This window comes from Columba livia, chromosome 7 (genome assembly GCF_036013475.1).
Source record: "Columba livia isolate bColLiv1 breed racing homer chromosome 7, bColLiv1.pat.W.v2, whole genome shotgun sequence".
Classification (NCBI taxonomy): domain Eukaryota; kingdom Metazoa; phylum Chordata; class Aves; order Columbiformes; family Columbidae; genus Columba; species Columba livia.
In genome coordinates, this window is record NC_088608.1 from 5,931,457 (window position 1) to 5,947,828 (window position 16,372).

The 16,372-nt window shown below is 41.3% G+C and overlaps 1 protein-coding gene across 3 annotated transcripts in view; it reads left to right on the forward strand.

Moving 5' to 3' along the window:
* Positions 1-16,372, forward strand: part of LOC106145853 (von Willebrand factor D and EGF domain-containing protein) — a 192,127-nt gene that overhangs the window by 87,250 nt on the left and 88,505 nt on the right. For 2 of the 3 annotated variants that reach the window (XM_021296547.2, XM_021296548.2), the window contains exons 12-13: positions 12,574-12,710; positions 13,743-13,904. In XM_021296547.2, the coding sequence (XP_021152222.2) occupies positions 12,574-12,710; positions 13,743-13,904 (299 nt within the window). The remainder of the gene's footprint in view (positions 1-12,573; positions 12,711-13,742; positions 13,905-16,372) is intronic. The other variant, XM_065070320.1, reaches the window with a different exon arrangement.

The following is a 16,372-nucleotide window of genomic DNA, read 5'->3' on the forward strand; positions in this document are numbered from 1 at the left end:
GACAACCAATGGTAGGACAAGGGGTAATGGGTTCAAACTGCAACACAAAAGGTTCCACTTAAATTTGAGAAGAAACTTCTTCTCAGTGAGGGTGGCAGAGCCTGGCCCAGGCTGCCCAGGGGGGTTGTGGAGTCTCCTTCTCTGCAGACATTCAAACCCACCTGGACACCTTCCTGTGTAACCTCATCTGGGTGTTCCTGCTCCATGGGGGGATTGCACTGGATGAGCTTTCGAGGTCCCTTCCAACTCCTGACATTCTGGGATTCTGTGAAATGTTAAGTGCAAATATTATTTTTTATTAAAGAAAACCTACGGAACACATAGATAATTACTATTTGAGGAGAAGAATGCTTTCTAGCTAAGTGAAGCAAGCTCAGAAGAGAAAGCATTAAATAAAACTGTAGTAGAAATTGCTGTTTTGAGCCACCAGTATATCTTTTTCTCTTGAGGAAAAGGCAGTGGCACAGCTCCCTGAAGCGCAGGATATGCCTTCCCAAGGGTGCACCTTGCCTGGGGAACATTTACCATTAATTTTCCTTTGTTCCACCACCCTAGTGAGATTATATGAGATTATATGTGGCCCTCTCATCAACAGATGTCCATTCCCAGAGGTATAAGGCAACAGTCCTTCACGGTATATTCCACACCATGAACATACACTGGGAACTTGGATGTTTGTACAGAAAAAAAGAAAATCAAAATGTCACAACAGACTGTGATTAAGGCTGGTGGAATTAACTTTAATCACTAAAATCTTCTCTGCAAAATATAGATCTATTTTTTCTGTTTGTAATCTGTCTACCAGCTTGTATGGAGTAAAACTAACCATGCAGCACAGTTCACAGGGATAAACTCCTCAGCCCATGGAAACCTCTGAGCTGCTTTGTGCATGACAATTAGAATCTTAAAGTGGAAATGCCTTTTCCCAAATATCCTTGTAGACAATAAAACTACTTAGCAGTCCATTGTGTGTCCCACAACCTAAAGAAAATATTGATTAAAAATATTTTATGATGTTCTTCATTACGATGAAAAACAGCAGTTGTTTAAGCAAAGATAACTTAAAAAGAATTGCCCCCAGGCTAATTAAAAAAAAATAGTTAACATTTTTGAGAGTCTGTTTGTTAAAAAAGGGCTCCTCTTTAATATAAAAATCTGAGGTTTGTTTGGCTGGATTTCATTTGATTTGTTGTTTTTCTCCCCAAAAATGAACACACTAAAAATAAAGAGGATCCATTTCCTGACTGAATTTACCCAAGACATCACGGTATTCACAAATGGGAACAACAGCCATCAGGAGAATTGCAAATGCCTTCTGTAACATGGGTTCCAGAAATGCAAAACAATTCAGAAAACATACCTTTGAATCCATAAATTGCTGTTGCAATGCTGACTCTTCCCAAAGCGCGCTGACAGAGGAGCCCTCAGCTTCACATGATGGGCGAGCAAGGGCAGTATGAATTTCCCTCACTGTCAATGATGATGGTTTGAAGATTGTCGAATCAGTCCCTTTAAAGAGAAGGGCTTCCTTTAGTTTGGGGAACATAACATTGAAAATTAACTCATTTCAGTGGATATTCACCCTTGGAGAAGCATTTGAAATGGTATTATGTCCTTACAGGAGGGTCAGTAAATTCATCTGGATCATTTGGTTTTAATTCTTGATACCAGAGATAAAAGTGTGCTTGATAAAGTAAGAATGTTGGTACTCATTGCTCCTCCCTTCCCAACCAACTCTAGACTGGTGAAACGCCAGTATGTGCTAGGAGGGCGATAATTCAGGCAGCTGTGAGTAGGACCTGGCCATGGGGTTACTCCATCCCTTGTGCTGCTGGTTTGGAGAAATCAATCAATTGGAAAAAAAAAATATTCCAGAAAAATTAAAACAAACCCAAGGTGAGAAACAGCACACTTAATTTGCACAGCCTTCTTCTTTGTCTTTGGCATAACTGTAGAGAAGCTATGGGAAGACTTTGTAAAAGAGGCTGGATTCAGCATTAACCATGGAGAGGGAAAAGTCCCGCCACATTCTAGAGTGAATCAATGGGATGAACTGCAATGAGCTCCTTGTATTACAGATGGTTTATAAGTTCAGTTATGAGTGGTCTCGAATATTCTTTCTCTGTACACCAAAACACAGAAACTGTGTATCTATAAAAGTACCTGATCTCGTAAACACAATATAAAGCAGATCTACACATCTAGCCAGAGGTCAGATCATCTACAAAGAGAAATAAAATAGCTGTAGCATGCCAATCATTCTGGCATTATAATACTTAATTTGGTACAGGCAAACAAGAGAAGCAATAGTGTGAGCTTCTCCTTCAGCTCTTATTGAAATTTGAGTTTTATTCACAACTTTTCATAAAGATATTTGCTTGGTTTTACATTTCATAGGCAGAGACAGCACATGACGTACCAGGTATTTGCGGGGATAAGTACCACGGTATCACACAATAATGATGTGCTTCTTAAAGGGCAGTTCAAAAGGCTGGAAGTCCTCAGAACTGAAGTCCTGTTGACGTCACTAAAGCCAGGATTTCACAGCAGAAAAGGCTGTTAGAGATGAAGAATTAAGACCAATCTCAGACATAAAGCTGTATGTTCCAACGGGGACAGCTTGAGCCCCAAAGCGCAGCTCCAGCGTCCTGACCTGGGCAGCAGGTGGGATCAGCCTTCGGGATTCTGCACTTGTAAGCAGAGGTTCTGTAGGCAGGGAAGAAAAGCAGAAGAAATTAATAACTGAATTAGGTTTCTGCAGGACATAAAAAACTGCCTCTTTTTCTTTTAAAAAGACAGAAGCAGCAGCAGAATGCACGTTGATTTTGGAAATGCTAACTCTTACATGGCGTTGTCAGGAAAAAGTTGTTTTCCAGGAGAAATTACATGAGTAATGAAGAAAAAGGCAACTCCTTTTGCTGGCCATATATTTTCCCATTAGTTCCAAAACAAATCTCCCTCTAATTTTCTCAGGCTGGAATTATATACGTGAATTAAAACTCCCCCAAGATCAAGGAGGCCATCAACATAATTCAAATATCTTTTCCAAGGTCACCCAAACTCAGCCGCGCTGCCAACACATCATAACGCATTCTGCCACTGCTTCTGACCAGCACACACACACAAAAAGATGGCTGTGCAGTATTTTTAGGGATCAGAATACAACTCATAATGTATTTGGAATAATTTTAAATGAAAACATGTAGAAAGAGAAAAGATGCAAAGTGCTTGCAGAGACTTACTCCTCTGCTCTGACTCCAACAGGAGCCGTCCAGGTGGCCAGAGTTATAATTATCCTCACATGAAAACCGCAATTTGGAGTTGAAAGGCACCTCTGAAATTTGGCAATGCTCCAGAAACTTAGACTTTCTTAATGTTGCTTAACATTTCACAAAACCCCCCCAACACCTGTATAAGGTGCTTAAAATGTCATTACCACCTGTAATTAAATGCAGAATCCAATTACAGCAGATAGCAAATCAGGTTGGTGCTTACTGTTTGTATATATCGACCATGTTGCTTATAAAAAAAGAAATCAGGACCGGCAAAGCACACAAAGAGGGATGTAATATGCAGATTGTATGAAGCTCTGAAGAGCAATTACAAGATAAAAGGTAATGAGGAATAATAAGGACAAATTAGTTTCAGTGAAGTAATAACACTTCAAGTTTAAATGTCTATTTGGAAAGTTCTGGGGAAAAAAAATAGCCAGCAAAGAAATCCAAGAGAGCAAAAATGATGGTAAGAAGGTGAGAAGTTAACGCTTACCTAACACGCTTACGGACGTACCATTTTCATATCAATAAATCTCAGTAGTGCTGTTCAGAAGTTCTGTGAACCCAAGTGCATTTTCAGAGCTGTGAATCACAACCACGCAGGTCCCTCAGACCCATCTGCAATGGCAGGTACATGAGTTACACCCTGGGTTTTTAGAATGATCATAAAGACCTTTCTGAATTTATCATACTGCACTGGGCTGAGTCTTGCTCGTGCGCTTTAATTACATAATTATTATATTGAGTTACAGTATGGGGTCAGCTTGTACAGTTCCTCAGGTGGGGTCTTCCAAACGAAGACGTCTCTCCCCTATGGAAGAATAAGCTCTGAACTTTAATTAGGCTAGTCATACAAGTTGAAGATTAAATTTGTATTATAGAAATCCCACTGTTTATATAATTAAGCTTTACTTTTAAGTATAATTCATGTTTTCAAGGCCAAAACATGAAGGAGACGTGAAGAAAAGATTTAAATTGCTTCAAAATGCTCAGGTGAAAAGAGACAGAGTATTTCATTCAGTTCTCTGTGTCAAACATCTGCTATGGAGATTTTGCATGGGAACATATTGATTTTGTAATAAATAAGATTCTCCCACTTCTATCAGTTCAATGGTCTTTAAATTCCAGATCATGGTGCCATAATGATTATTTAAGGGCTTTTAGTCTGTCAAGTAAATGGATATTTTTGGCACAAGCGATATGTGCTTTGCTGACGTGACACATCACAACAGCGCAGATGGAGTTGTTGGGGTGTATTGGGTCAACACACGTAAATTAGACTATATAAGTAAAAATGCAAACTAGACTTTTCAAAGAAAAACCAGTTAATTCCTTAAATCACCAGGATATCTACAAAGAAACACTCTGCTCACTGTACATAAAGGTGGGAGCCTCTGTCTCCATGACCAGCCTGTGGCACAGGGAGAATGATGTTCTACATCACCATAAAGGGCCTCAGAACCAGAATTACCTGAAATAGCGGGATTTCTGTCTGATCCTCTCTCCAGGAATCGATCAGGTTTTAAAAATGGTTTAGATTGTGAAACAAGGAAAAAACACAACAAAGGTTTTGGCTAATATGGGAAAACACTTCATACGGTAGTGAGGATGCAATACACTTTAACAATTAATTTCATCAGTTTTTCAAAATTGGCCTTCAAAAGAAGAGTCAATCATGCTTGTGAGAATAGCAAACATCATACTTAATAAACCTAAAGTTTTCTGGCCAAAACAGAGTGCTATTTCTGTTAAAACATTAAATGCAATTATTCTTTTAAAAGCTTCTTTTTCTTTTAAGATAATAAGTCATTTGGCTTAACTCTCCTCTTCATTATAAGAATACTACTGACTTTGGTGGATATAGTATTACATTATCAAGAAAAAATAAGGTCTCTTTACAAATGTTCTTCTTCCTTTTTTCTCAAATTAATGATTGCCTTTTCCATCCCACAATGCTGAGTTTTCTTATCAGCCAACTGAGGGAGGTTTAAAGATTTCCTACATCTATACCCCCCACATTACCCCAAGTATGTGCTTGTTCACTTGTCAACTGAAGGACAGTAAGAGAAGCAGTGTTTTTATATTATAGTTTAGAAGAGAACTCAACTACACCTATCAAATACACTTTTCTTCAGTAATAATTTCCATAAAGCAGGGAACACTTCATGCAAATCTCTGTATACTGTTGCGACCTAAAACACACATTAATATGCTGCTTCCATTCCACTGCGTTCTTTACATAAGGATTAAAGCTATTACGAATATATTCTTATTTCCTTCAAGCTGACTTTGAAGAAGTGAAGGAATTTTCACTAAGCTATCAATACTTTGTAAAAGAGGTTCTATGTAACTTGAAAATTAAAATCTTCATTTTGGGAGCCATTATGTCCTCTTTATATCATTTTTTTTTCCTCAGCTTACCAGATAATATTGGAAAATAGATAAAGAATAAATATGAGAACACATATTAAGCAATTCAAGATATTATTGGTTTCAGTTACTCAGCTTTTTCCTAGTTCAACCAATTTATAATTTAATGCTGAATGAAAATAGATTAAAAAAAATTAAACATTTATTTACAAAATACATTGTTTCTTTCTCCCAAATATCTATCTGGTCCTCATCAAAGCGAGCTAAGAATCCCAATAATAATGGCATCTGATATGAATAAAACTTTTCTACAGTATCTACAGATCAGAGCCATAAAAATTTACACCAACATATTATTTTCAGTCTAAAAACAAAGGTAGTATTAGTGGTCATAATTGAAAAGGGCGTAATGAGTAGGCATAATAATGAGCAAATATCAAGGCTTTGAGATTTCTCAACCAAACATAATTGGAGTTATGTGCTTTTGAAAATATCACTCCTGTGCTAGTAGAATGAAGGAACACCCCCAACCACAAAATATTAGTAAGAAATACAAAATTTACACAAGAAACATAGCTAAAAATCAAAAGAAAAACAATTGTGAACCTAACCTAACCTCCCATTGATGTATCCTCACTGACACCTAGGTACTCTGTTTTATATTGACGGAGACATAAAACCTATTTGTGGGTGATTCTCAGCGACTGACAAGCTCCATGCTGGTTTTTGAAGATCTTCTTTTCACCGCAGTTTTAGTTTACTTTTGGATGGTGCGGATGAGATAAACACGCATCTGAAAAGCCAAACATCAATACCACCCTTAATCTACTGTTTTAAACTCCCAGGTCTTGCCATTCCAAGGCCGGGCCTGGCTGAGCGGGAAGGGCTATTACAGAGTCGATAGAAACCGGGTTTTAAAAGGATATCAAATCCTCGTGATAAGGGACATGGAAGGTTGCGTGCTCGGTGATCCATACCATTCCCTGCAAATCAGATCAGGGAGATTAGTCTTTTCTGCTGATTAGTTTATTTGCTTCAATGCAAAGCAGCGAAAGCAGTTCAGGAAAATGTGTAGCTAAACAAAACCATTCTGTAAAGCGTATAGAATTAAATGCTGGAAAAGCTTACAAAATTATAGGTCTGATTTAAACTGACCAAAGCCATAGACTCCAGGTGCTTGCCTATAACTTCTTTACATCATGCTGTTTGCAGGCACCACGGGAAATTTCAGCCTTAAATCTGGTTAAATTCAAAACAAAACAAAAAGGCCTGAACAAACAACCTTCTCCAAATACACACTCACATACATGATAAATAAGAAATTCATGACAGTTTATGAGCTACAGAATTAAAATCTGCTGAACATTAAAAGGTCTGATTTAAACTGACCAGAGCTAAAAATTCAGAGCAAACTTTTAACACCTTTGTATCATGTTTTTGTGTTGTGTAAAGAGCCCACAATCTACCAGTACAGAATGTTCAGCCAATTGTGAATAAGAACCCAAGCGCAATAATCATATCTTATTCTGTAATAGCTGTAATGATGAGAAAATCACTAGGAACACCCAAGTGGATACTAGTGTGGACATAAGGACCATGATGACACCCACAAGGTCACTCGTACCCAGATCCCTTTGGGTGGCATCACTGTGGTCATTGGTGGGAAGCCACAAGATACTGCCAGGGGTTCTAACATGAAGTGCTTCAAGGGACTGAAAGGTCCTGATGTGACAGTAAGTGCCATGAATGCGCAACCAGGTCTTATATTTTACCACCTGTCAAGGCCATCTAGAAAAGAGGTAATATTTCACAGTTAACAGCACACTCCCTTTCTGTTGCTGAAGTAAATTGCTAGCAAGCCTTTTAAAAATAGAAGGAACAAATAGACATAAAATGTCATAGTGAGATTTCTAAAGCAAAAATAATTTACCATATTGTTGCAGCACATGGACGCTTTCAGTGTGAAATTGAGCCAGTCCATTTCTCATACGCAGTACTTGCAAAATGCCCTTCCCTTCCTCTCCCAGGGCTTATTTCTGCAAACCATCCTGTGTACCAGAGTTGCTCAAAGCTGGAAAACAGACTTTCTCCCTGTCAGCTAAAGATCATAGGTCTATAGTTCAGTACTACGATAAACTGTGGTTCTTTGAGAAGTGGTTTTGGATGCAGGGACAAGCACAGCCTTCATCTAGAAGTCAGCGATGTGCAGAAATACGCAAACAGCATATAGCTGCTAATGGTTTTTCTTAGGGAGGATTTTCAAATGAGCTTTGGGTTACTGATACCATGACTTCCAGAATAATGCATTCACTAATTGTGCATACGACCGCTGTAATTACATACAAAAGAAAGAAATACAATATTTGTGCATTTATTTGAATGGAGGCAGATTCCGACTTGCTGTGTCCAAGCTGTGAGATAACGTAGCCGCATCCTGCTGCGATCCAGAACCATCACAGCCAGGCCAGCAAGCTCTGGCACAGCACCTCACTCAGCCAGCCACATAATTTCCAGGTCAGGGCAACTGGAAAATACGCAACATTTTCTTTTGCACTTCAGCAAAGCTGTGACCATGCACTTATGATTTGTTTCTTGATCTGCTTTTCACAACTCAGGTTGCTTTTATATCACCCTAATCAAAAAAAAAGAGCAGTCCATTTCCTTCTTGTTATTTGAACAAAATCCTTGCCAGTTTTAATTTCAGCTTTGCTGCTCCAGCCCACAGTTGCATGTGTAGCTTTCAAACACTGCAAAAGAATGTTTATTCGTGCTAGGACATTTTCTAATCAAAAGTGGAAGCCCAACATGAACCACATATATCCATCAGTAAGACTTCAATAAGTGTAATTTTGCAAGATTCTTGATTTTTTGTCAACTGTCTCCATTTTACTTCTACATCTGTGCATACTTATTATTTACATAATACACTACAGCAAATATATATATAAAACCAGTCAGGTATTTATGCAGGGCTTTTTTTAAGTCTATTATGTAGCCTGTGCTCCTTGTCAGGTTCGAGTCACGTAAATACTTAGAGAAAGAAACCACACTGTCAGCACTGCCAGCAGCTCTGAAATTACTATTCTTCCCTGCAAATTCCTACCAGGGGTAAAGCAGAGGAACCAGGACAGTCCCTGTCTCTCAAGTGAGCCACAACACAAGCACTGCAAACCAAACAGGACAGACCCCTTATTGCCATCTAATTGCCCGAGGTCTGGAGGGCTTTTAGTACCTATGTACACACAGCTCCTTAAATCCTCCTCCAGAAGGCGACTGCTCCCTGACACCCACCCAAGCCCCAGGTGCTGCCCTGAGCTTCAGGTTTTTATCTACCAGTAAAACCCAAAGAACATTCTTGGCTCGTAGGTCATACAGAGAAAAGAAAGAGGATGAACTGTTCTGCGTTTTGTTATACTTTGGCATTCACACTCCTAAATGTACATTATTAATGTGCAAACCGATCGTTTTTCCCATGCTCGTTCCACGCTCTGCCTGATTTCCCGCAGATTTCTCTCCTGCCTCTTTAACTTGCCCCTCCACAGACACCAGACATCCATCCCAGATCTCCATGACCTCCGTTTTCTCTGGATATCTGCACTTTTGCCCTTAATCTCACCTTTATGATATTTCCCACCTCTTCCCTTTGCTCCTGTCTTTCTCCCCTCCAGTCTTCTGCTGAACCACTCGTAGCTCTTTTGTTAAAGGTTTTTCAGGCTCTCCAATATTTCCTTCTCACATCTCCGCCTCTCCGGCCCTTGAGCATATTCTGTGTACAGGTTTATGAACTACCCATCCACTAAAACGGGGACCGACGAACAGCCAAAACTCGATTGTGTTTCCCCAGCAAGAGCAGGAGCTCCATGGCTGAGTGCCCAGATACCGACTGTCATGAGATTTTTCCAAAGCTAAAAATCATTGAGATTTCACCTTCCACGTTTGGTTGAAACTGGCTAATGTATGCCAAAACTAGAAGGCAAAGACAGGCAGAAAACCATATTATAAACAAATGGTCTTATGCCCATTAAATGTGTTATCTCATTTTAAAACCAGTTAGATAAAAATAATGACCATTTTCAAAAGGAGCATTACTGAGGCTTAAGGGCTGAACTGCAGTATCCATTTGTTTAAAAATGAGTCATTATAATTACTTTCATTTTCTATCACACTTTCTTTTCTTCTTTTCCTGTCCTCCCAATATCCCCTGCAAAAGGGCCTGGTAAAATCTGCATGGGGACTCCACCACCTCCTCAGTAGCAAATGTCAAGTGGCCAGAAATAAACTAATAGAGCATTAAATTCAAGATGGTCTCCCACACAACTGTGCTGTGTATTCCTCCCTTAGAGCATCCCAGCTGAACCAGGCAGTGGGTGACATGGCTGGCTGAGGCAACAGAAAAAAGCCCACTCGAGCAACAGCTCAGTTCCCTCCTTCTTCCCCACCTTCGCCAAACTACCGAAAACAACAAGGTGCATTTTTCTGCCACGTATCTTTCACTCATTTCACCGGAAAACAAGTCTCATTTTCATCCCAATTAACCCATAACATGGCATGCCTTGAGAGAAGACATCCAAAGCTTATATGGGAACATATTTCACAGAATCACAGGATGTCAGGGATTGGAAGGGACCTTGAAAGCTCATCCAGTCCAATCCCCCTGCCAGAGCAGGAACACCCAGATGAGGTTACACAGGAAGGTGTCCAGGCGGGTTGGAATGTCTGCAGAGAAGGAGACTCCACAACCTCCCTGGGCAGCCTGGGCCAGGCTCTGCCACCCTCACTGAGAAGAAGTTTCTTCTCAAATTTAAGTGGAACCTTTTGTGTTCCAGTTTGTACCCATTACCCCTTGTCCTATCGTTGGTTGTCACTGAGAAGAGCCTGGATCCATCCTCCTGACACTCAACCTTTATATATGAGGTCACCCCTCAGTCTCCTCCAAGCTAAAGAGCCCCAGCTCCCTCAGCCTTTCCTCATAAGGGAGATGCTCCACTCCCTTAATCATCTTCCAGATTTAGATGCATTTAAAGATGCTATACAAAACTGTGTACAAAATGGTGTGAGAGGAATAAATATGAACTGCCATGCTGATATAGCGAGTCATTTCAAAAAGCTTTGGCCCTGGATAATCTTGCCCTGGCCCTGACACAATGGCATCATGTAGTGTCAGGATGCTCATGAAGATGTAAGAAACCCTCAGGGAAGGATGGGGGGCTCATGGACAAGCAACCAACCTGAGAGTCCATTCCTGGGAGAGGAACGTCTGCAGGAGCACACTCCTGTGCCTCACTCCTTCTCAGCCTGGGAGGTTTTACATCACCCACAGAAGCCTGAGAATCTGCAACAATAACGAAAATGTTAATGCAATCCCAGCTACCTCAGTACTAGTGGGGCTAACTGTTAAAATCTCATGAAAAACATAATGAAGCTTTTTTTTCTAATTTTTAGGCACTAGCCACAGAAAAGGCAATTTATCAAAACCATTCACTACATCTGACTAACAGTTTTGTACATTACAGGAATCCACAACTAGCTGATGAATGCTGATAAGCTGTAAACCGTTTCTCTTCTTGTAAATATTGCAAACTGTCCAACAGTGCTGCTGATAATAAAATCAACTAAAAACAAAACAACAAAAAAACAACAAAAAGAAAAGCTAAAAGCACTTCAGAAGTATAGAAAAATTCTTTCCATTGTTTTTTACATTTATGTTGCTTTCTTTCCTCTCTCTGGAACAATGAGAGCCACACAGCTATGTTGTTACGGGCTGCAATCTGGTGGGATCACAGTATTTAAACCGCATTCATCCCAGTTACAGCTTAAATGGCACAGCCCTAAAAGGACAGCAAGGTACTGGGGGAAGGTTGTCAACTCAGCTCAGGGCGTTTTGCCCTTCAAATCAGAACTGAACCATTGTACCATTAAAATATTAGGTGACATGAAGCTTCTGTTTTATATAAACTACAGCTCAGAGAAAACTGATGGGAAATGTGGCTTCGCCAGAGCAGCGGGGATGGGGCAGGGGAGAGGAAAAGCTGAGCAGCATGTAACAGGGCAAACAGCTTGAATTACACTGTGCTGGTGCAAATATCTGCCCAACTGTATTTTTTTCTAAAGTAAAGGTGTGAATTCTAGCATCCAATGAACTCCCATTTTGACTCTGTAAAAATAACCACAATGTGAAAGCAATGAGCAATTTTAAACAGTGAAAACCTGAAGTACAACAAAACACAAATGAGCCTTTACCTGAGAATCATAAAACACTTTAAAAGCAGTAATGGGTGAAATTCAACCTTGTAAGGGGGGCAGCACAGGCTGTACATCACTTAATACCTACTTAAATCCTCAAAATAGGATTTAAGTGAAACTTAGCTGGTGCATGACATTGGTGCTGACACTGCAGAGCTGAGTGCCACCCATGAATGACTTAACCCTCACAAACAAGAATTCCTTTGAGGATCATTAATTTTACTGCATCCATAGCTTTTGAAAAAATAAAAGGACTGCTTTTTGCACTGCTGTTTCACATTATGAGGAGCCTGGTGGCACAGTCATCTTCTGTGGGATGACACCCTGTCCCCTCAGCTGAGCTCCCATCCTCTTACCTGGGTCAGCAGAAGTGTGACCACTGAAGACCTGTATCACGAAGATGCAGCTTCAGTTAATTGATTCCATGGGCTGTATAACACTCACTGATATATCTTGCAGTAGTAGGTGCACAGGGCAATTATTCAGTGGAGGTTTTCTGCTTTCCCACTTTGACAACTCCTGCTCCTCTTTTCCAGAGAAATTCACAGGGGAGCACGGAAGACCCCAAGGAAGAGAATTAAACCAAAACAACCAGGATCAATGACAACAAAATCTCTGATTTACCAGAACAGAACAGCGTGTGAGTGCTACTCTCTAAAGTTTTGTATCTATCTCCCCCTTTCAGGGCAAGCTTTGGAAATCACAGGCTTAGAGAACGGAGGTCTCTGCGACATCCGTGACTCCGACTGCACCAGGATCCGGGTGTTTGGCTTCGGCTTCAAAGAGTCGCCCAACCTGCGCTGCCAAGTCACCAGGTTAATCGTAAGCAACTTCCCAGGGGATTGTAAAGTATTGATGATACTGTCAAACGCTGACATGTTTCTACCAAAGCCTCTTCAGTGCCAAGTACCATCGTGTCTCATTGCCACAGCGGGTGCAAACACCTTTGAATCCCATTGCCAACACATCTGCTGTGAGCAAGGGGAGCTGAAGAGGCTCAGCCCTTTCCAGGACTTGTTCCTTGGAAATGAACAGCTATGTGCTCATGCTCTCTGTGGGCTTTTGTTTAACTCTTGTTTGGTTCAGCTGCACTGTAGTCTGGTGAGGCCTGAAATCACAATATTATTTCTCATTTTGTGCATCTGGAATTGGCACGCTTCATTGTTTTCCTAAACATACTTGATTGCTAAGTTTTGTGGTTAAATATAAGGTTTCCTTAACATAGTTATAGAGCCTCTTATTTTAATTTTCTTAGTCATAGTTCAATACCAAGCCAGAAGTTTTAATGCCTATTAAAACCATCTCTTCTGCTGACACTGTAATTTTATTACACACCACTATACACGGGCAATGCTAGGACTGAATTGTTTGGTGTAACAGCATACTCAGATATGAAGGGTTTGATTCATCTCATAAATCCACCCCATAAAAGACATTCAGCCTGATTCCAGTGCTAACGAGGAATTCAGCTAACAAGGCAGAGCTGATATTCGCCTGCCATGTCCACTTACGGCTCGGTAGGCTATTGACAAGCAGCGATGTCTCGTGCAGCTCATTTAGATAAAGAGAAGACATCATCCTCAAGGCACAAAGTTGCTCCACCACGTCACACAGTCTCACAACAGCTCCTCATCCCAAGTGCAGGCTACAGCACTTCCTAAATCAATAGTCCATTGCATGCTCAGATGAGCCTGACTTGCTTTTTGCTGTGGCTTCAGTAACAGCCTCATTTCTTCTAAATAAACCATCTGGAAACGCCTTATATTATTAATTAGAAACGTAACCATATGTTGACAACTGGAATTTCTTTATATGAGCCTTCAGTTTTTGCACTCTCCTTCTGTTTTACTGTAGCATCTCAATGGCGAGTGGTTATCAAGAGAACAAGAAACCACAAAAGCAGACTTTCTCAGCTCTGAGGCTGCTGAATGCCGGATTCCCCTCCTGAACATCACAGAGACAGAGGCTGTGCACTTTGTGGCTGGTGATGAGCCGATCGCAAGATGGCAAGTGAAAGTAGGAATTTCTTATGTTTCTAAGAAATGCTTTAGAAGGAGGAAATCACTTGTCACGGTAAATTAAAATGCAAAGCACAATTTGCTTCCCTTCAGAAATGAAAATGCCTGTAGAAATACTCACATTAATGTCACATAGGGGAAAGAAAACCCACACCAAGCAAAACAATATGAGTTAAAATCAGGTGTCTTTGCAAGCAACCTGAAACTGCAAATTACAATCACATCTCCAGGCAATCACCCAAGATTGATGCAGTTGTACTAATCAATTGTTAATCATTAGTATCTCATTTCTGGAAACTCCAGCTCAAACCCCTGATTAGGCAGCAAGAAGAAGACAGCACTGAGGCCCCGGCTGCAGGTCAGGGCTGGCATGGCCTGAGCAGAGATGTCATGGTCATGATCACGAACAACTGCAGTAAGAAGCGTGGGCAGTACCTGTTCATGTCAGGTTTTCTGCTGCGGTTTTAGCCCCTTTTCTTCACAAACTGATACCTACTTTCTAAATATTTCCACGACATAAGTGCCTTACCGACCCTGTGCCTGCTACCCTTGGCCTTGCTCTCAGCCTGGATGGTTATTTTCTGCAGATTTGTTGGGGTTTTTTTTAAGACTGAGATCATTGAAAGGCTCCATAGCTGAAAAAAAATATATTGCAGTGGTTGAAAGATTGCAGATGTGCTTTGAAAACTGCAGCATGTAAAAATGAAAAGCATAAAACACTTACTTCACTGTGGTGTTACTGCCTGTCCTGCACCCCACAGCTCCCCATGCCCCAGACTGGGGACATGTGCTGCCAGGTGGCTCAGGGGAAGCAGGAAGATATTTGGCAGTGGGCATTTTCTATCCTTTAATTTATTTTAAATAAATAGGGATTTGTGTTTTAAGAGAGTGGTGTAAGATCCCTGTGGGAGCAGAGCTTGACCATCGGCTGCTGGGGTGGACCTTGAGTCTTCACACAGAATCACAGAATCAACTGGGTTGGAAAAGACCTCAGAGATCATCCAGTCCAACCCTTGGTCCAACTCCAGTCCATTGACTAGATCATGGCACTAAGTGCCATGTCCAATCTCAGTTTAAAAACCTCCAGGGATGGTGAATCCACCACCCCCCTGGGCAGCCATTCCAATGCCTGACCACTCTCTCTGCAAAGAATTGCTTTCTAATCTCCAGCCTAAATTTCCCCTGGCAGAGTTGAAGCCCATGCCTCCTTGTCCTGCTGCTGACTGCCTGGGAGAAGAGACCAATCCCCACCTGGCTAGAACTGCCCTTTAGGTAGTTCTAGAGAGTGCTGAGCTCACCTCTAAGCCTCCTCTTCTCCAGACTAAACAAGCCCAGCTCCCCCAGCCTCTCCCCATAGGTCTTGTGTTCAAGTCCCTTTACCAGTCTTGTTGCTCTTCTCTGGACCCGCTCCAGCACTTCAATGTCTTTCCTGAACTGACGGCCCAGAACTGAACACAATACTCCAGGTGTGGCCTCCCCAATGCAGAGTACAGGGGAAGGATCACTGCCCTTGTCCTGCTGACCATGCTATTTTTGATACAGGAGAAGGAGCTATGAGAGTGGGCAGCTCCTCAGCTGAACCAGGACAGCAGTTCCTCTGCTTGGGGCTCCAAAATTTCCCTAAGGAGCTACCGAAATCTGCCAGCTGTGAGATGAAATGCTGCCTCATGCTGGCAGGATCCGAGACAGAGAAACCCTTGAGTTTCCTGGCCCAAGAGGACAGAAAACATTTCTGCACGTGCGCAGGGCCGTGTCTCCAGTGTAACTAGAATAACTTCCTGGCAGCTCAGCTGTATTACAATGCAGCTCGCTTTCAAGTGCTGCCTTTCAGCCCTGAGGAGGTCTGTACATTTTTTGTGACTTTTCCCCCTCAAAGCACATAGAGAACGTCTCTTTCCTTGCTCTGAAGTTCAAGAAAACCCCCGCACCTGTAAGCCTTCTGCCCTTTCCCTCTCCTTCAAACCCTGCAGAAAAACCAGGCTGAGGGCTGCACGGAGAATGCACAATTAAATCATCTTGAGTCTGCATAGCAATCCTAGTTCACCTGTGGATCTTTTTGCTGACCGAATTGGGAAGGCAGAGCTCAGTGCTCAGTTTCAAAGGCAGCTGGCCTTACCCCGTGGCACAGAGAACAAAACAACGGAGCTTTTCAAGATAAAGAATGATTTGAAATGAATTCCGCACGCGGTCAAAAAACTGTGCTCCCGAAAATTCCTGATAAAATTTCCTGCGACACTGATCTTCTGGGTTATGTTAATAGCTACTTTTTTTAAAGTAGGTAAAAGATTTTTTTTCATAACCAAAAATAAAACCAATTCTTTCTGGAAATGTCACTGTTCAATATTTTCAGAATCTCTCCGCCCTCCCAAATCAACATTCAGAGGAATCAGCAAAGATTCACCTACACTTTTTTCACTACCAGCGCTGGGAGAATGGGGGCTGGACAAGCTCTTCACTGTGCTCTTT